This window comes from Magallana gigas, chromosome 3 (genome assembly GCF_963853765.1).
Source record: "Magallana gigas chromosome 3, xbMagGiga1.1, whole genome shotgun sequence".
Taxonomy (NCBI): Eukaryota; Metazoa; Mollusca; class Bivalvia; order Ostreida; family Ostreidae; genus Magallana; species Magallana gigas.
Window position 1 is genome coordinate 9746974 of NC_088855.1, and position 18335 is coordinate 9765308.

The following is an 18335-nucleotide window of genomic DNA, read 5'->3' on the forward strand; positions in this document are numbered from 1 at the left end:
GATACATACATATACTTTCTTAATTAGGGCCCCGCTCTGCGGGATCATACTTCACCCACATGGTGGCATTGATCAATGGAGTATGCAGTGTCCTTAATTAAGGAAACAGAAATCATTCGTTGGGTATTTTTGGTCGGGTGGTATCAAATCCAATAATGCCCGAAGGGCTTTATGATTGATTTGAGCACGCCCCGAACAAAATTATTACCTCATAATATTCAAAGAATGATTCCTTATTACAAGTTACATTTATGTAAATTTAAGCCTGTAACTTTACGCCACTGTACGATTTAATATTTAAATACAAGTAAGCAAACCCCGCTGGCGCCCCATTTATACCTCATTTATGGCCTCAAGAGATATTCATAATAAGCTTTAGAGGGCATCTATGATCCCTACAAGGGATGAGTTAGCTCACCCGAACTTTGTCATATTTTGATAGTAAGATGATTTGTTAGCGCTCGTGAATCTAATTTACCCTACTTAGTACGGGAATGGGGGGATGGGGGTTAACCAAGGATACAGGTCAAATACCAGTGCATCATTTGAGTATATACAAGACGAAGGTCCCTTGTCACTCATTTTTCCTTCCAAAACATATGATATTCAGCAACTTTGGATAAACATTTAAGATCGGAAAAAGAAATATGCTCTGTATAAGTACATGTAGTGTTTTTGAAAAAATGAGCTGGCCGAACAATAATTTCTCCATTGGTATGTTAAAGAATCTATGTGATTCAACAGTAACCCTCTTTTCGTATTCTAATCAAATAAATCTCTTTAATAAAATAATATTAACATTAACGAACATTAAATTATTATAAACTTAAAAACAAGCAGTGGGATGTGGGTTAATTTTCTCGCACTGATCTTCTAAAAAATCATATTGTTTTTGATAAACTGAGCTAATGTATCCTTTTTCCCATCATATTTGCAATTAGCCAGTTGAAATATATTATACATTGATCTCCATTATTCATAAATACTAGATAAGAAGTAAATTTGCTGCATACTCATAAAAGGAAAATGCAGTTGCTACGCGATAATTCAAACCTCCCCAATTTTTCTTTCTGTGTAAATTGTCGATATTGTCTTATGAGAAAAGAAAAAAATTCTCATCTAGAAACTGTTTATCTATCAAGTTAGCTGAAAATGCAATGAATTCTTTTTTAAATATATCACATTAAGCTAAACAAGGTTTAAACAATCATTTATTGTATATAAAACTATCAACTATTTTCACTAAACCCTGAACATTTTTTTTCAAAGTGCGTTAATTTCGACGATATCAACGCACTTTGAATTTTTTTTTTCAAAGTGCGTTGACTTGGACCCAAAATTAACGCACTTTTTAAAAAAATTTCAAAGTGCGTAATTTTTCAAAGTGCGTTGTAACACTGCTAGCTTCAGTCTGCTATCACATTCTTCGCATATCTTTAAAGGGGCATGGTCACGATTTTGGTCGAATTTTATTTTTCTGTTTTTATTATTCACAATGCTTTAGAAATGCATTTATAATGATCAAATGAAATTTGAGAGTCATTCGTAGAGTTATTTAAGCAAGATACAGGGCTCACAATTCTTTGTCATGTAAACAAGGCTCGTGCCCTGTTTTTGTTTACATAGGTTCAATATACCAGTAAACAATATTTTTCTAGCTTATTTGTCTGTCTTTTTATTTATTTTAAGCAAAGATAAACAGTTCCTAACGTTTAACATATTTGTTTTCGGTTTAAAACTGAAATTTTTACTTCAACGTTCAAAATGTAAACAAACGCTTTGTTTACATAGCGAAGAATTTCAAGCTCTGTAACTCGCTTATAACTCAACAAGTGACACTCAAATTTCGGTTGCCTATTAAAAATGTCTTTCTGAAGCATTGTAAATATTAAAATCGGAAAAATAATTTTTGACCAAAATCGTGACCATGCCCCTTTAAGTTAATTCTCGATCACCTAGACTACATTCTCCCTGGAACATTAAAAAAATATTGACCGTAACCTCCTCCACACCCTTAGAAAAATGTCTGCATCTGAGCCTGTCAATGCATTCTTTGTTTTGGTTGGCTTAATCTTTCATCAAATGATTTTGTAAGCCATATCAAAAATTGGCACATCATTCCCACCTTTTATATCCAGAATATCACTTAGAACAGTGTCAGTATACGCAGAACCTCTTTTACATTCTTGAATATTGTTAAATAAGAAATGCTCTCCACAATAGAGAATGATATGTTTGTGTTTGCTTGGTAGAAAAGTGAATGAATATTATTATAGTGTGAAATTTTCACAGCACAGCTTTATAAACCCCTTGCACACACCTAAAACTGTCCAATAAGTGACAAAAAAAAAAAAGTTCTACAAAAGACTGGTTTTATTGTGTAAAATTTAAAAATCTATTTTTCAGCATTGTCAACTGGTTCACCTGATACTGTCGATTCTTAAAACAAAGAAGAAAAATGTTTGAAGTCGGATATAAGTCTCAAACTGTATATTCTATGGGAGAAAGAACTACTCTCGACCCTACAGGCCTCGATCAGTTCTTTCTCTCACAGCACAGAATGGACAGTTTTCGACTTATATCCTTTACTTAGACAGTAGATTCCATGATATACAGGCACATATACGAGTATAATTTGTGTAAGACATGGGTCACCGTGAATATCTATGGATCATCTATCATGGGTCATATAGTGATGGGGTTATGGACCGCATCACCGACTAGCAACATAACATTCCATAACAGTGAAGTTAAGTGGATGGAAATACAGATACTTAAAGCACGTGCTAAAAATTTATGAAGTACTTTTCAACTTATGCCACTTCCCACAGTACATGTAAAACTTATCATTAAGTACCCGCCTGTCTTCCGTATTTAAATCTAATCTGTCAAACTACCCTACGTCAGACGATCGAGAGGCCCCTAAACTGATAGGAGGAGAAACTCTTTCCTTATTTAGAACATCGTCCAAAATGTCGCTGTCGGGGAGGGTTTGTATTGTGACTGGTGCCTCCCGAGGAATAGGGAGGGGCATAGCGCTACAGCTGGGGGAGGCGGGCGCCACTGTATATATCACAGGTAAGTTACAATTTATTTAGTGATTTACACCTGTACTAAGGTGCGTAAACAACAGTAGAAATAGGTCAATGGTTACATTTCGGTGATTTGTTTTGTGATTGCATGTGCATCTAGGCTTGCAGTTGACTCAATAAAACGACTGGAATTATAATTTTATGTTTCTATTAATAAATTGTCTCACAAATTTCAAAATATATTTATATAGTATATTTAAAAATATGTATATTATATGTATTTCTATGCACACTGAATCGATCTAATTCTTAACATGTATTAAGGTTCTTATTTTGGATCGTCTTATTCTTGTAAATTAGACACTTACAGTTTAACGCGGAATTGTTATAACGCAGAGTTTCTTACTCCAGTCATAAAGATATAATGTTTACTCCTCACATGGCCATCTAAAAAATTGCACACCCGCTTATCTAAAGGGTTAATTCATTTTAATCCTTTACTAAATACAGAGAATGTATTGCCATAATGTCAGTACAACACTTGTTTGGATTTTTAAGCCGGATGTTTTCAATTCCTGACACATTGGGGGAAATACACTCTTTTTTCTCTCAGTCATAAATAAAACTGGCAAAAGTACTTCCTCTGGATAAAACGAGATGTTTATTTTTCAACGATTACTATTTATCATTACGTATCTTTTTTTCTCCATTGATCACGAAGCCATCTGAAATCGGGAAGGTTGGTTACATATTAGATCTCGGACATTTTCATAACGATGCTATTTTGGAATTGGGGAAAAATGTTATTAAGCTTATCTGCTGCTAGTGTAAATATTGTTTGCTTGTTTGCATTAAAGGCGGCATTTGGGGCTATAAGAGTGGAGTCAAATTTGATAAAAAAGGGAAATGTTATATTCCCTGAAGGTAGAACACTGTTATATTATATGATACTCCCTACAGGTAGAAAACTGGTGGACTCCCAGGGCGACCCCACTGCTGGAACACTAAAAGCCACCGCCAGCGAGGTAAGGCCTGTTGAATGAAAACTCTCAACAAAAATTAATCGATGAGCATTATTTGGTTCGATAGCAGATTAAGGGCGCTAGAAGATATCGCATGTTTTGCCTTGAAGATAGCCAAAATCATAAAACACACAACCGTTTGTGAAAGTTTTCCTAATATCAAGAATTTGTTTATAATTCATGGGCACTTTATAGTTGAAACTGGTTGAACCAAGTATTTAGAGGCAATGTGCAGCGTACATGTATTATAGAATTCCTTGAGCAAGACTACTTTTAACAAAGAGATACTTTTAAAAGGCGACCAAACTATGTATTCTTGAAGGGGCATGGTCACTATTTTAGTGAACTCATATTTTCCTATTTTTATTGTTTACAATGCTTTGGAAATGCATTTCTAATGATCAACGATATTTTGAGTACCAGTCGTAGATTTTTAAGCAAGATACAGAGCTCAAAATTCTATGTCATATACTCGGTAAATAAATCTGTTGATATCTTTTATAGTAAGTCTAACTATGGAGGGTAATCGTGTTCAAAAATCCAGGCATGTTAACTTGTAAATCTGACTATGCAATCGTGTTGGTGTGTGAATCTGAGTATGAATCATGTGTGTAGTTCTGATCGTGTAACCTATTAAACTCGGGCATAAACACATGTAGGATTTGACTCAGTTCCTTTTTATGATGCACATGTTCCAGCTTTTTTGTTTACATTAGTTAATTAAGGTGGCTCTATACACCACTTTTTGATGACGCAGTACGCAAAAAAGTAAATCTGGAAACATGTATTTCCGGTACTGGCTGATTTAAACTGAGGTGAATTGTATGGGAACCGCTATTTTAAAAAATTGGTTAAATGGATAGATTTAATTTGATAATTGGAAAATTCATTACTTACAAGTAATGTGGTATGTGACACCTTCACGTTGTGTGGTATTATTTATCGAAATAAACAATAAAATCAAGTATAAATTTTTAAAGAGTTTCTTTAGCATCTTCGATATGTTACAACGTAGCGCAGTGGGTTAGTGGGTTCACTACAAACCAGTAGGTCATGAGTTCGATTCCCATTGAGAACAATAACTTTTTTAACTTTCCAAAAGTTTGTAAAACGTATTTTGGTTGAATACCGTGAAAGAAAATTCTAAACAGGTGAAAATAATTCAATTATAATATACTTTAATGCACATTAATATCGACACCTAACGGGGATGAGAGGGTTGCTTTGAATTTCTCTCAGGTTGGGATACATATAAATCCTATTAGCCTAGTCAATGTTCCCCTTTATTTATTTGACTTAGTTTTGCATTAAAGCGAATATATTCACTTATACAGGGCGAAGTCTATAATGAAATATGTATGTATTTATCATTCCAACATTATATTGAGGAAATTTTCTTCAACTCAGAAATGAAAAGTCCCCAAGGTGTTTGGGCCTTGGGACTTAGGAACGATAACCCTTACATGAGGAACTTTCATACCAAATAAAATTTAAGATATTTTTTGTGTTTATTTGCAATGGTTTTCATTCATTTTTTTTATGTCACATTTATTAAAATACATTTTCTTATAACATCAAGCAACTTTTTCAGATGATTTGTCAACAGTGTAAGAAAATATGAAAAAATATGTTTTGGGGATATGTTAAGAAGTGTTATATTTTTTTTATGTGTCCGAAGGAAATATCCATCATATGACAAAATAATTTCTCTCAATTTGTTGATAGCTGTCTTTTTAAAAAATATTTTACAAAAACACGAAAAAACATTAAAAAAAATCTTTAAAAATACCTATAGTATCCCTATCGTCATTTTAATATTTGATAAGCATATGTTTTGTGGTCTTCTATTGAAAATTGGAATAAACTGTGGGTGTATAGAGCCACCTTAAACCACAGGGGCATCGTATCCGCTCTACACTCTATGACATATATATGAATAATACACAAGGGAAGAATCGAAAGTATAGGACACGATTTGTAAACAATGTCAAAAAACAACTTATTTGACAAAAGTTACGCAAATCCTCCCACACAATGTTGCAAATATTGTCAAAAACACGTTTACATTGAAATATTCCTCGGTAATAAACTCGGTAAAAAGCGTTTTTATCCCATTAAAACCGCTGTCTGATGATAACAGTATGGATCTTTATGAATTTAAAATTTCTCTCGATAATAGATTAATAATAGCACTATCTATTATCGAGAGAAATTATAAATTCATAAAAATCCATACTGTTATAGCAACTAGAAAGTTGTTTGAGAACGTTCATAAGCGCATCCATTACTTTAATCACTTAATTTTTACAGTCTAATCTGTGGTTTTCTAAGATTAAGTCTCGTTCCATCCTTCTCTATATCCTCCATAATTTAAATGTTGATTGATATTGCTATTGTTCTGAATTGTTCTGTAGGTTACCTCTCCTTGCTTAGATACATATCACTCTTTGGCGCTATTTTTGATATATTATTTCAATAAATAAAAATATTCAGAAGTGAAAGGTGATGCTTTGTATTATTTATTTGTTATTCTATCGTTATTTTACAAACTAGTCTTAATTTAAAGCAAAGATATTTGGGAATAAGCGATTTTAAATTTGAGGGCAATACACCCCCTTGACGACGGGCTGAGACAGAGAAATATCAGCCCCGAGGGCGATACAGCCCTAGCTTCCAGTTGCTGTCTCACCTAGTCCAAAACACGTGTATCTGGGCTGATACACTACTAGGTATATGATATATAAACAATATCACATTTTTGTTTTGATCTCGGCCCTGGTATCAGCCCTCGGATGGTATCGGTCCGCGCCCTTCGGCCGATACCAACCGCTCGGGCTGATACCAGAGCCGAGATCAAAACAAAAGTGTGATATTCTATATTTACAGCTGCAATTGTGCATCGGTAGGAAAATTAGACTGAAAGCCTGTGGGGTCAATCTACAGTGTTTATGCATGATTTTTATAGGTTATACGATCAAAATTACACTAATTCATACTCAGACTCGCACACCTACACGATTGCATATTCAGATGTCTGGATCTTTGAACACGATTACCCTCCATAATTAACAGCGTTGCGTATGTCGAACATTGCTTACAGGTCGAATCCAGGGGTGGAAAATGTATCCCTGTGCAGTGTGACCATTCAAAAGACGAAGAAATTGCTGCTCTCTTTGAAAAAGTAAAAACGGAACAAAATGGCCGACTGGACATCCTGGTTAACAATGCATATGCTGCCGTTCAGGTGAGGTTTGCATAGTTTTGTTACTTAATCTAGCGAGTAATATCCTTTTTTATTGATGCAAGCATATCGTTCATAATTTTGTTGAAATTCAAAATTTTATGTTTCAGGCCATATCAGAGTATATGGGAAAACCTTTCTGGGAGCAACCTTTGTCCATGTGGGACACAGTTAACAACGTTGGATTAAGGTGAAAGCTCAATTCTAAGACTGTCGAAATGAATTGAACATGTAAAAAGAAACCATCAATCATGATCAAGTTTTGTAATAGTTTACTGTGAATTTAATTGCAAATGTACCGTAAAAGATCATACACTGTGTTTCTGAAAGGCATATGTACCTCATACCAATATGGTACCTAAAATCCATGTAGTTCTTTTCCCTTCTGCTTTCCGCTACACATTTCTACTCTTTTCATCTTCAAAATTGTACAGAAACCACTATATGTGCACAGTTTATGCTGCAAAAATGATGGTTCCCAGAAAAAGTGGTCTGATTGTCAACATATCGTCAGCCGGAGGTCTGGCCTATCTCTTCAATGTGGCCTATGGAATAGGCAAGGAAGCGGTGAGCCCGTGCTGTTAACATATCCTATAAATGTATAAAAACATGCTGCTCACTAAAGGAAACCTTAATGGACCAACATACACAATGCAAAGCAAAATAGGAATTTTTTCTATAAACTTTGTATTAAAAAATGTATAGAAAATATACTGTTTTTCTAACATTCAAATTACTGTTTTATGATAATAAACCCTGAAAAATTAAAAATTAAATCTTTGCATAAATTCTACATCCGTTTATCTCTACGTATGTTGAGGTTAAGTTATCATACTGGGTGTCTTGTAGTGTGACAGGATGGCCGCTGATTGCGCAGTAGAACTAAGGAAGCACAATGTAGCCCATGTCAGCATTTGGCCAGGGCCTGTCATCACCGAACATGTGGATGATATGCTTAAAGCCAGCCAAAATGTAATTAGTCCTTCTATTCTCTCTGTCTCTTTCTATCTAAAACAAGAGTAAATAAACTCTCTCTCTCTCTCTCTCTCTCTCTCTCTCTCTCTCTCTCTCTCTCAAACACAATTATATCTTTTACTTCAGGCAAAACAGAAGCAAATGTTTGAGGGTGCCGAGTCAGTGGAGTTTACAGGCAAATGTATCGTTTCACTAGCAAAAGGTACACCTAATGAAATAGCTAGGAAATGTGCATTTTCTACATTTGTTAACCAGCACCGTTGCTAAATAAATTCTTTTCCCATAGATCCTAACTTGATGAGTAAATCAGGGAGAATTTTGATGACACCCGAGTTGGGCAGAGAATACAACTTAGTGGATGTTGATGGTAAGCTTTTTTAAATGGTACACCAACACTGGAATTGAATTTGATATTCTTCATTATAAGACATCAAAGATTGATATATTTGATTTCTAGCAGTTGAAAAGGCCAGTAAACCTATGAACTAATAACACTATTCCATAGAAATATCTTGTACAAGACTTCCTTTATTTGACTTTGTATTTGAGAGAAAGTTTTTGATAGGTTTTGCCTATTGTCATATCCTTTTGATCTTTGAATAACAAATATTTGGAAGGCAATGCAAGAAAAAGTTCAATATTTAATCTGCTTTTGGTTACATTTGGTTTTGATTTTTCAAAAATTACCAGTATATTGTTTGAATTGAACATATTTGATTGTAAACAACATATACAAAAGGATTAGAAACAAGTTCAACCAACTTTCAAGTTCTTCTCCTTTTCCAATATTGTTCAATACTTTAAACTTTTTTCAATCTCTGAGATTGTTTTAGTTTTGTCATATTACTGAAATTCATGCAATATTCATTACAGGTCGTGTAATCGATAGCATGAGACAGATCAACTGGTTGTTAGGACGCAATCCTAGCACCGCTTGGGTACAGAGGTGGTTGCCCAATTTTATAAAGATGCCTTTTTGGATGTTTGCCTTAAAAGGAAGCAAGTTCTGAATCGGAATGAAAAAGCTTTAAAAAGTGTCACAGATGAGGCATAATGCTCATCTTTAAACAATATATATGTATGAATTTAAAGACACATTTAGTGCCGAAGTATGTATCTCATATTCTAAAACATGTACTGTTAAATCTTTCTAAATCTTGAATTATTTTTGTCGAACAATACAGACTTGTATTTTTATACATGTTCTTATTTTCATATAAATGTCACTCAAAAAGATAAGATATACATGTTTAACAAGGGTGCTATACATTCCATATCATGCTTTCCATTTCTTATTCAGTATTGTGATATATACTGTATAGTGTTTAATCATAAGAAAAAAATCAAGTTTATACTACTTATATTTTACCTCATGTTTTTTTTAAGATAGTTTTTATTTGGAAGAGAAGTGATAGTGTGTAATAATATTCTGTTCCTTTGTACATGTTAACAATATCAAATCTTGTACAGTTTATGAGCAGTGGACAGGGACTAGTGTTGGAGATTTAAGAACTGATTCTTCTCCTGTGCCTTTCCAACTATCTTTCATAATGATCAATTTTTTTTAAGATTTCAAGTTTGCTTGATTTGTTTTTGTTATTGCACTTTCAAATGATGATTAAAATATTAAATCTGCCAATATATATGTTTCATAATTTTTTATTACCATACATCAAAATTATATATTTTACATGAACTCATGAAATTTACATCTTAAAAATATAAAATTACTGGAAAAAAAATTTCATTCATAAAAAAAAATGTGTACATACAAGGCTATCAAATGCAGTGATCAGACATATAATATTTACATACTACCAAAGGAAACTCCATTAACTGGCTGAATGGTGTAAATCTTACAAGGTAAAGTGACTGGAGATTATCTCGTGTATACTATTTTTACCACATATAGATATACTAAACTCACCTTTGTTATATGGAGAGCTCAGTCCACTTTATGTGTCTCTTGGCTGTCCTTTCTGTTGGCTCTGTGGATCAGCAGAAGTCCTAGAACAATCAGGCTTGCACCCATCCACCATCGCAGGGAAAGCGATTCGTTGAACAGAACCACACCTACCAAGGCCTGTAGAATAATGGCAGAACCTTGGGTGGATGATGTGTTTGAGTTTTGATCAAATGAAAACTTACTAACGGAACATTGAGCTGAATCATTATTCTACAGTAATTTGATTCTTCTTCAAAATATATCATAAAAGGAACTATAAATGTAATATCTAGACAAACTTCCTGATATATGTACATGTATAGATACAGGAGACAAAGTTTTGTAACTTAAATGTATATGTACATGTATGTAAAAGGCAACAAAGATTGCTTATTGACTTCACTTATCATGTAAAACAATAAACTACTTCATTTATAGAACAAGAAGTAAATGTGTTCTATGAATGTCACAAAAATAATATTTACAGATAAACTGACACTATAAGGCTATGAGTAACAGTCATGCTGTACCCAAGAAAAACTCTTCAAGCAACTACCAGAGTTTTTTGGTGGTCAAAATTATGCAAATTTTGAACCTTGAATTCAATCAATTCAATTAATTTATTGCAATATGTGTGTTTAGGAAGTAAAGGGATATTATTTAAGTTACTTGCATTAACAAAGAAGTTACTTACACTAGCAAGGAAGAACAAGGAAGTTACTTAAACTAACAAGGAAGTTACTTACACTAACAAGGAAATTATTGGCTGTGTTTGCAACAGTAGCTTCTGCAGTTGAAGAACAGAACTGTAAAGACTTTGTAAAGAGTGTCCACATCATCCCATTACAAATAAAAATCATGGCAAAGAACACCACTCTAACCATAAGACTAATCTGAAAAGAAAAGATTACACGTATCAAAAAATTAGATTAAGATCAGTATCAGCAAATTGATGCTTACATAGTTAATACAATGATATGATAGAAACCCTTAACATAATATGTAGTTTTTGTGCTATAACCTATATAATTCTTAATATACATGCAACAACAAAACAAGCTATAATAAAACTGCCACTTAATAGCGAGCGAAACGAGCTCTAAGAACCAGTGTGCACGGGAAAAAGAACGAGCTAAACATACACTTCATCAAACAAATTTTTTTGTCTACGTCCCATAATGCTCTTTAATGTTTTCATCCGTAGTGCTATGCCAAAAATGGCCGACTTTTAACTCGTAATTTACGGTGTCTTAGGGTTTGAAGACACGTTTTAAGTACCACATATTGTTTGGCGAGACTCGAGAGATTTGTTACATGCTGCTATACCTTCAAGATATGTAAACAAAGACGAACAAAGTCATGGATGACGTCACAGTGCTCATGCGCTATATTTCCTGCGATAAATTTAGAGGTGGATCAAACATCTGTAATGCGTGTACTAGCTATTTCAGTATAGACTGCGATACCTGCCTCATTGACATTATATGATTTGTTTTTATTATTTTTTTAATATAGAGATTATTGATAGCGCTCTCGATTGTAGCAACTGCGTTAGTCTTTTTCACTGGGATGCGCCATCGTCGGAAACCCACGGTTGATTACGCGTCGTTCCTCTATGTAGAGTTTCCGACGATGGGGATGCGCATGCTCGACTCCATAGTACGGGATTCTGGGAATACTGTATTACTGTAGATAAACTGTACCATTTGAATTTTGTTTTATCATCTTCACATGAAGTTTTGTGTTTTATTGTAAATGTCAAAAAGTAACAGTAGCTTAGGTCTTACAATGCAAAGTTATTTTAAATATTATAATAAATAACTAGCTTTATCTTAACTACCTTCAAGCTTCGAAAAAAAAACGGCCTCTGATTTATGCTTTCCGAGCCTGTCGGAAAGGTCCGAAAAGATACGATTGCTATACAAAACAGTGCCAATGGTTCTTGAAAATTTTCAGCTCGAAAAATTACAGTAGATACATTATGATTAGGGCACAGTCAATAAGTTATGCCATTGCCGATGTGAAGCCCACTCTAGATTCACAATTCTAAATTGAGACCCCACTCCAGCACAATTCCAGTACACCACTGTGCCTTCCTATCGTTAATTAATCGATGCAGAATTTTGACCAATGTTTTAGAAATCTGCTTCTGTTTTATGATGGCTACAGCGCTAGCTCACCAATCTTTTTTAAAAGATAAGCTTGTATTTATATACTAGCAATTTTAAGAGCCATACTTTACTGTCATATCAATCCATTTTTAAGCTAATTGAGCATGCATGTACAAGTACAGTAGGCAGGTAAGTAAATGAGTAGGGAAGAAATAAACAATAGGACATTTTGAACTATATAAAAAGGAATAAAAGAAAAAATAAACAGTTAAAAAATTTAAGTAGATATTGCATATAGTCAAACCATTAAATTTAAAAGTGGGAAAATACACACCTACAAACAGGGCCTGGGCAATCTCTTTCTCTCTTTTGACAATGATGCAGGGTATGTGCAATTCTTGCTGTGCTCGCCAGAATGGTAGCACCGTAAAACATATTAGCAGAATGAGTATTTCACTTACCTGGACACATAAGTCAGCTTTAATGGTGAATTGACAGGACTCTAAGATAAAATGATCATTAGTGGCCAGTTTAGCTGAAACTGATCCGAGAGCTGCCATTATTCCAGCACCGGCAGCCAGCAACAATCCCTGTCCATGCTGAATCCCACTCATTCCTCTAATTGTGCTGAAATTGATTATAATGGAAAAATGTATGCAAAATAAAAGTCTCCCCTGATGCGTTGGTTGTTTTTTTTCATAGGATTTCATTATAAACATAATTTCAGGACATTATGCTAAATACATATCAAAATACATATCAAAATACATATTATATATTTTTTTTTTCAAGTTTTGAATAATACATAACAGAAATCAATAAATACATTTACAAACTGTAAATTCTAAATATCATGACATATCTGCTGTTACCAAGTAAACACTTTATTTATGAACCACAGCTTCAAAGTTTCGAGAAGTCATGGAGGCTGACATGTTTGTACACCGCAGTAAAAATAATTAGTAAAAGATATAAATAAAATATATACAAAAGTAGAATAGTTTATATAAAATATATGAATGGTAGTAATCATAGAGGAACGCCACAAATACTACTTCATTATTAATTATATTTTTTTTATTCACCTCGTTCCACTAAAAAGAACTGGCTAAAATGACGAAAAATATAAAGTAAAATAAATAATAAATTCATTTTATGGATTTTTTTTTATTATTAAATCATTTCCAAAAATAAAAATTGATCAAAGTTTTAACACTTCCTTTTCAAGAATGACAGAGTTTATATATGAAATAAAAGCTTTATATTTATTTGAACTTTGCATGAATCTTTCGTACATTAGACCGAACAAAATTAAAAGCTGCTAGGATGGCGGAGCTCATCGTCAGCATTCAAGCGTATTGTAAAATACTGTTACACGCTGTAAAACATCCAAATTGTGCTGTAAATGGAGTATTGTTGGCCGAAGATAATAAATCAAAAGACCGCAAAGTTTTGAAATTTGTAGACTGTGTACCTTTGTTTCATTTAACTTTGAGTCTGTCGCCCATGCTGGAAGCTGCCCTGTTACAGGTATAAACGCTGTTCTCTCAGTTTATGCATTTTTTAAATGTGTTATATGATATTATGTAATATTTAGTTATTGTCGAGATAGAAAATAATATGTCTCATAAGTAATGTTCTTCAAAAATCAAACGATCAACAAACACCAGAGAAAATTCGAGTTTCGGGAAAGCCGGTATTTAAATGAACCGTAGTGCTATTTCGTTAGAAATGTCACATTATAATATTGATTTTCAGAAAAAATTGTATTACATGATTGAATGTCTAAGTTTTATTAATGCAACTCAAGCAAAATTTGATAAATTAAATAAAATTTCAAGAGAAAGGAATCTTATGTTATGTAGATCTTTTTAAAATATCTTTAGAACAATACATGGTTAAAGGTTAAGTTTTTGGAAATCCTACATGATGTAATTGCATTTACAAGTTGTAATATGTAAATTTTTCGTATTCCTTTCAGATTGATGCATACTGTAAAAGCAGGGGATACATAATTGCTGGCTATTATCAAGCTAACGAAAACTTAAGGGATAAAGAGTAAGACAGATATAATACCTGAGCCTTATTGGTGCACTAACTGACATTTCATTTTTTCAATATTGATATAAAAAGATCAATCCTTAGAAGTCTTTTTTAGCTCACCTGAGGAGAAAGGAGATTATCTGGTCATTTAATTTTGCTCAATTGATATGTTACTATGAACTTTTTATCACATTTTTATTATATCATTTGTTGTTTTTAGAGAGATACTGAAAATATATTATATTTGGCATGTACAATATTTGGCAGAAATAAGTTTTTCGGCAAGTTGTTGTGAATTTGAATTAGCGTATTCCCCATTGCTCCTACTCTTATACATATATATATGCATGGCATTCAAGCAGAAGTTGCCTAATGCCAAAAACACTAAATAGTATACACAGCCAAATGTAATTTGTTTACAGTTTCTCATCCTAAGTAATTTCTCTTTTTTACAAGGGATATATTTATATGAAAGCCAATTTAACAGATTTTATGTAAAAAGAAATTTTCTTTTACATACAATCTGTGTTTCTCTGTTTTGAAATTGAAAAACAGTTAATCATGATGTGTGCTCTTTAACGGACATTTTGTTAATAAATTGTAAACTGAAACACTGTTGCTCCATGGAAAACCTTAACTTGTACATGCATTTGCATGTTTTTCATTCTGCCTAGTTAGTTTTTATCACTGTACCTATCCTTATTGATAAAATGTTACAATAATATATGCTTGGTATCTATATTTGTGCATGTATTTTCTTTTTCTTTGTAGATTAAATAATGTAGCAAAAACAATAGGAAGGAGAATTCAGGAAAATTGTGCGAATTCATATATATTTATGGTAAGTTAAATTTCAATTTCGTATTTAATATATCGTACAAGACTTGATAATTTCTAAGAGATCACTTAATTACTATTTGTACTTTATTTTTACATTAATATTTACCTGCTCTTCATTCTCTTTTACTCTGAACCAACTTTGATGCAGACCAAGTAATGGAACTCTCTATTACTTTCTCAAACAGGTAGATAATGAAAGGCTTTTCCCAGACGCTGTCTCTGAGATGTACAGAATATATTCGCCAAGGGAAGCATCTTGGAAGGAAGAAGAAAAGTAAGAAACATTTGAGTATGACTTTCCCGATGTATTGAAGAAATAAACTGATACTACATGTTGGAGTTTCACTGACTACATTGCTACATTTCATTCACTGCTTTGATTTTGCCTTACCTAATGATTCAGTGTTCACACAAAATCAAAATAACAGTTTTTTGATTTAATTATTAAAAAAAAAATAACAGAGCTAGATACAATGCACAACAGATTACAGGATGGCAACAATAAATTGTTGGTACAGAACTATACTGATGAGTACTTTTCTTTTTTCTTTGGTCTAGATTGGAAACAGTTACCGAGGAGACTCTGAGAGTGGCCTCCATGTTGTTGTCATCACAGACTTTCAGGGAGGTGGATGTGGTGGACTTTGACTATCATTTCAATGACATCACTCGGGATTGGAGAAACCTCCCCATCAATGACTTGCTGCAGAAATGTACTTGATGATGGCTGTGCCTAGCATTTATCTGTAGGAAACGAACAAATGAAAGTACAAACCAAATATAAAGGGACTTGCCTGCTTTTGGCATAGATGGTGCAAGAACTTTGTTCCAGGACTAGCTGGAGTTGTCAGTGACTTTTCTTTAATGTGTCCAAAGAGTTGTGGAGTGACTACTGCCTAGATTTACCTACAGGGAAATAGACAGAGCGGTTGTAATGTAGAAGAAAGCATCTCACCAATATTTTGGCTTCCTAACTACAAATTAATAACTACAAGTTTACTACTTGTATATATATTGAATATTCAGTCTCAGACTTCTTAGAGCCAGCATGTTGAGGGGCATTTTTTGGTTCAATTTTATTAATTAAGGTGCTTGACTGTCTTATATGATTGTCTTTGAATGTACTCTGAACTGTATTTAATTAAGTTTTGGTTGCAAGGGAATGGAAGGAAAATCATGCTCTGTAATAATAATTATGTAATGTTAAATGTGCTTGTAAACAAGTTAATAGGTAAATGTGTGGAATGTGTGTGATAAATGGGGATATTTGATTGTGGAGGTCTCATTACATGCATATGAATATTTATCATCAGCTGCAATTTAATATAAAAAAAAACAAGTTGTAACATCTATAGATTATGTGTATGGAAACTAAGAGAGACTATCGTAGTCAGTTTTAATTTTTACAACAAAAAATTATTGATGTCTTTCATAACTTTGAAAAGTAATGTAAACTCATGTTCGGTGTCTCTTGTATACCTTGTGAATTTTTTCATTTTGTAAAGGTACTTATTCATTATTGTTGATCATCATAAAACATTTTGTTACACAATTAGTAAACTAAACATCAAAGAATACCACCATTTATTTCCCTGCAATATAGAGTGTGCTGTTCAGTCCTATCTCCTCAAATGAAAAACAATTTTTTTTATTCTTGGCTGTTTCTTTTTCATTGTAGAACAATAAATTCTCTTAATCTTCATGCAAAATCTAAAGAATAAGAGGCAGATTTTGCAGTAGCAACCACATTGCTTGTGACATCATGTTAAGATGGGGGGGGGGGGGGGTTGTTACATTTGTTTATGCGACATTATTGATCATGATATCTAAATTTTTGTGCATCACAGACATGTGCATGTATGGTGTCCTAGGATTTGCTTTCTATCTGTACAAGATAATATTACTTTCCATAGTGCATTTTAAAGTAAACCTAGTCATTTTGTTTTACATCAAAATACATGTATTACAACATTTTACTCAGAGGGCAACAAAGTATGCACCTTGCAAAGATAAAATTATAATGTTCCTGGTTTCCATTTTAAATAAATAAAAAAGTGCAGTTGCTGATAATGGGACAAAGAATCTTTTTGCTCAAAATTTTAGCTGTATCAGTCATGTATCACAGTTTGTGGGAACATTGATTTAGAATAGTATGTCTGTTCAATATCAGTAGATTTTGTTTCTCTTTTACTGAACTCTGAAGCATCATGTGCTCAGACTAATGGATTTATTGAAGAAAAGCTGATAGTATCATAAGGTAAATTGTCAACATGATGTACAACTTTGGTACTTGCTTTATGAGGAAAATAAATGAATTATGATTTGAAAAGTGCATTTTATACCTAGAACATTTGCTAGTAACAACACAGTCCAAATGAAATCAGTTATGGGTCAAGGGATGGGGAGAAGGGTTTTCCTGTTGATCACAATACATGTCACTAATTTTAGAATTATTAGTAAATCATATATCCTTAGATTATCATATTTGACATTCCTAGATTTTCACAAAGCTGTTGTGTTTCAATGTGCATATTTGATTTCTGATTTTTGTATATTATATAATGACTTGACTTTTTGTACAGAATAGAACAATTTCAATATTTAAACTTAATATATACATGTACTGTATAAAATATCTCGCTGTACAGTAGTTCTTTTATTTCTGTACAGTAAATTCATGTTGAAATGTAAATAACAGCAAGAACCAAATACCTGTATAACCTTTTTAAAATTTTGAATATGAATTACACGTATGCAGAAATCATTAAATTTATTACCATATTTGAAGTCATTTGGTGAATTTATTTTTTTTTTGTGTTAGCAGTCTCTTGTATTTGGCAGTTTTTTGTCAGGGACAATTGTTTAGCATAAAATCCAAAGCCTTCCTTGTCCAAAAACATTATTTCAGTTTGCACACTATTGGCCTATTCCAGTTTTAGTACAAGTTTGAGATATTACAATGGAAGTAGGATTTTTTTTTTTAGAAAATGGTTGTAGCTTTGTAGAATTGACAAAAGAACCATTTTAACAAGAGCTTGGACTTTTGGCAGGATGTAACTATCTTGTTTGCTCATTAAAACAAGCTGTCAAATATTGAGTACTTTCTGTCTGATTTACTAAGAGAAG

The 18335-nt window shown here is 32.9% G+C and overlaps 3 protein-coding genes across 7 annotated transcripts; 2 read left to right on the plus strand and 1 right to left on the minus strand.

The window, feature by feature from the left end:
* The first annotated feature begins 2834 nt into the window (after positions 1-2834).
* Positions 2835-9913, plus strand: LOC105324239 (dehydrogenase/reductase SDR family member 1). Its single transcript, XM_011423292.4, has 9 exons — positions 2835-3078; positions 3993-4057; positions 7155-7298; positions 7406-7485; positions 7730-7862; positions 8145-8267; positions 8397-8472; positions 8557-8637; positions 9144-9913. The coding sequence occupies exons 1-9, from the start codon at positions 2973-2975 to the stop codon at positions 9278-9280; spliced, it is 945 nt and encodes a 314-aa protein (XP_011421594.3). The 5' UTR covers positions 2835-2972; the 3' UTR covers positions 9281-9913.
* LOC105318264 (transmembrane protein 42) lies at positions 7551-13347 on the minus strand. 5 transcript variants are annotated; one of them, XM_011415275.4, is made up of 5 exons: positions 13199-13347; positions 12788-12953; positions 10962-11108; positions 10198-10353; positions 7551-7886 (listed from the first exon to the last, which is right to left on the minus strand). In XM_011415275.4, exons 2-4 carry the CDS (start codon positions 12938-12940, stop codon positions 10216-10218), a joined length of 438 nt encoding a protein of 145 aa, XP_011413577.2. In that variant the 5' UTR covers positions 12941-12953; positions 13199-13347; the 3' UTR covers positions 7551-7886; positions 10198-10215. The 5 variants fall into 5 exon arrangements, with proteins under 5 accessions (XP_011413577.2, XP_011413578.2, XP_019918788.3 ...); XM_011415276.4 differs by having other exon boundaries at positions 13153-13281; XM_020063229.3 differs by having other exon boundaries at positions 13159-13258.
* A 267-nt stretch (positions 13348-13614) lies between these two features.
* Positions 13615-17996, plus strand: LOC105318261 (ER membrane protein complex subunit 8). Its single transcript, XM_066078424.1, has 5 exons — positions 13615-13856; positions 14308-14384; positions 15141-15210; positions 15395-15483; positions 15768-17996. The coding sequence occupies exons 1-5, from the start codon at positions 13653-13655 to the stop codon at positions 15928-15930; spliced, it is 603 nt and encodes a 200-aa protein (XP_065934496.1). The 5' UTR covers positions 13615-13652; the 3' UTR covers positions 15931-17996.
* The last annotated feature ends 339 nt before the right edge of the window (positions 17997-18335 follow it).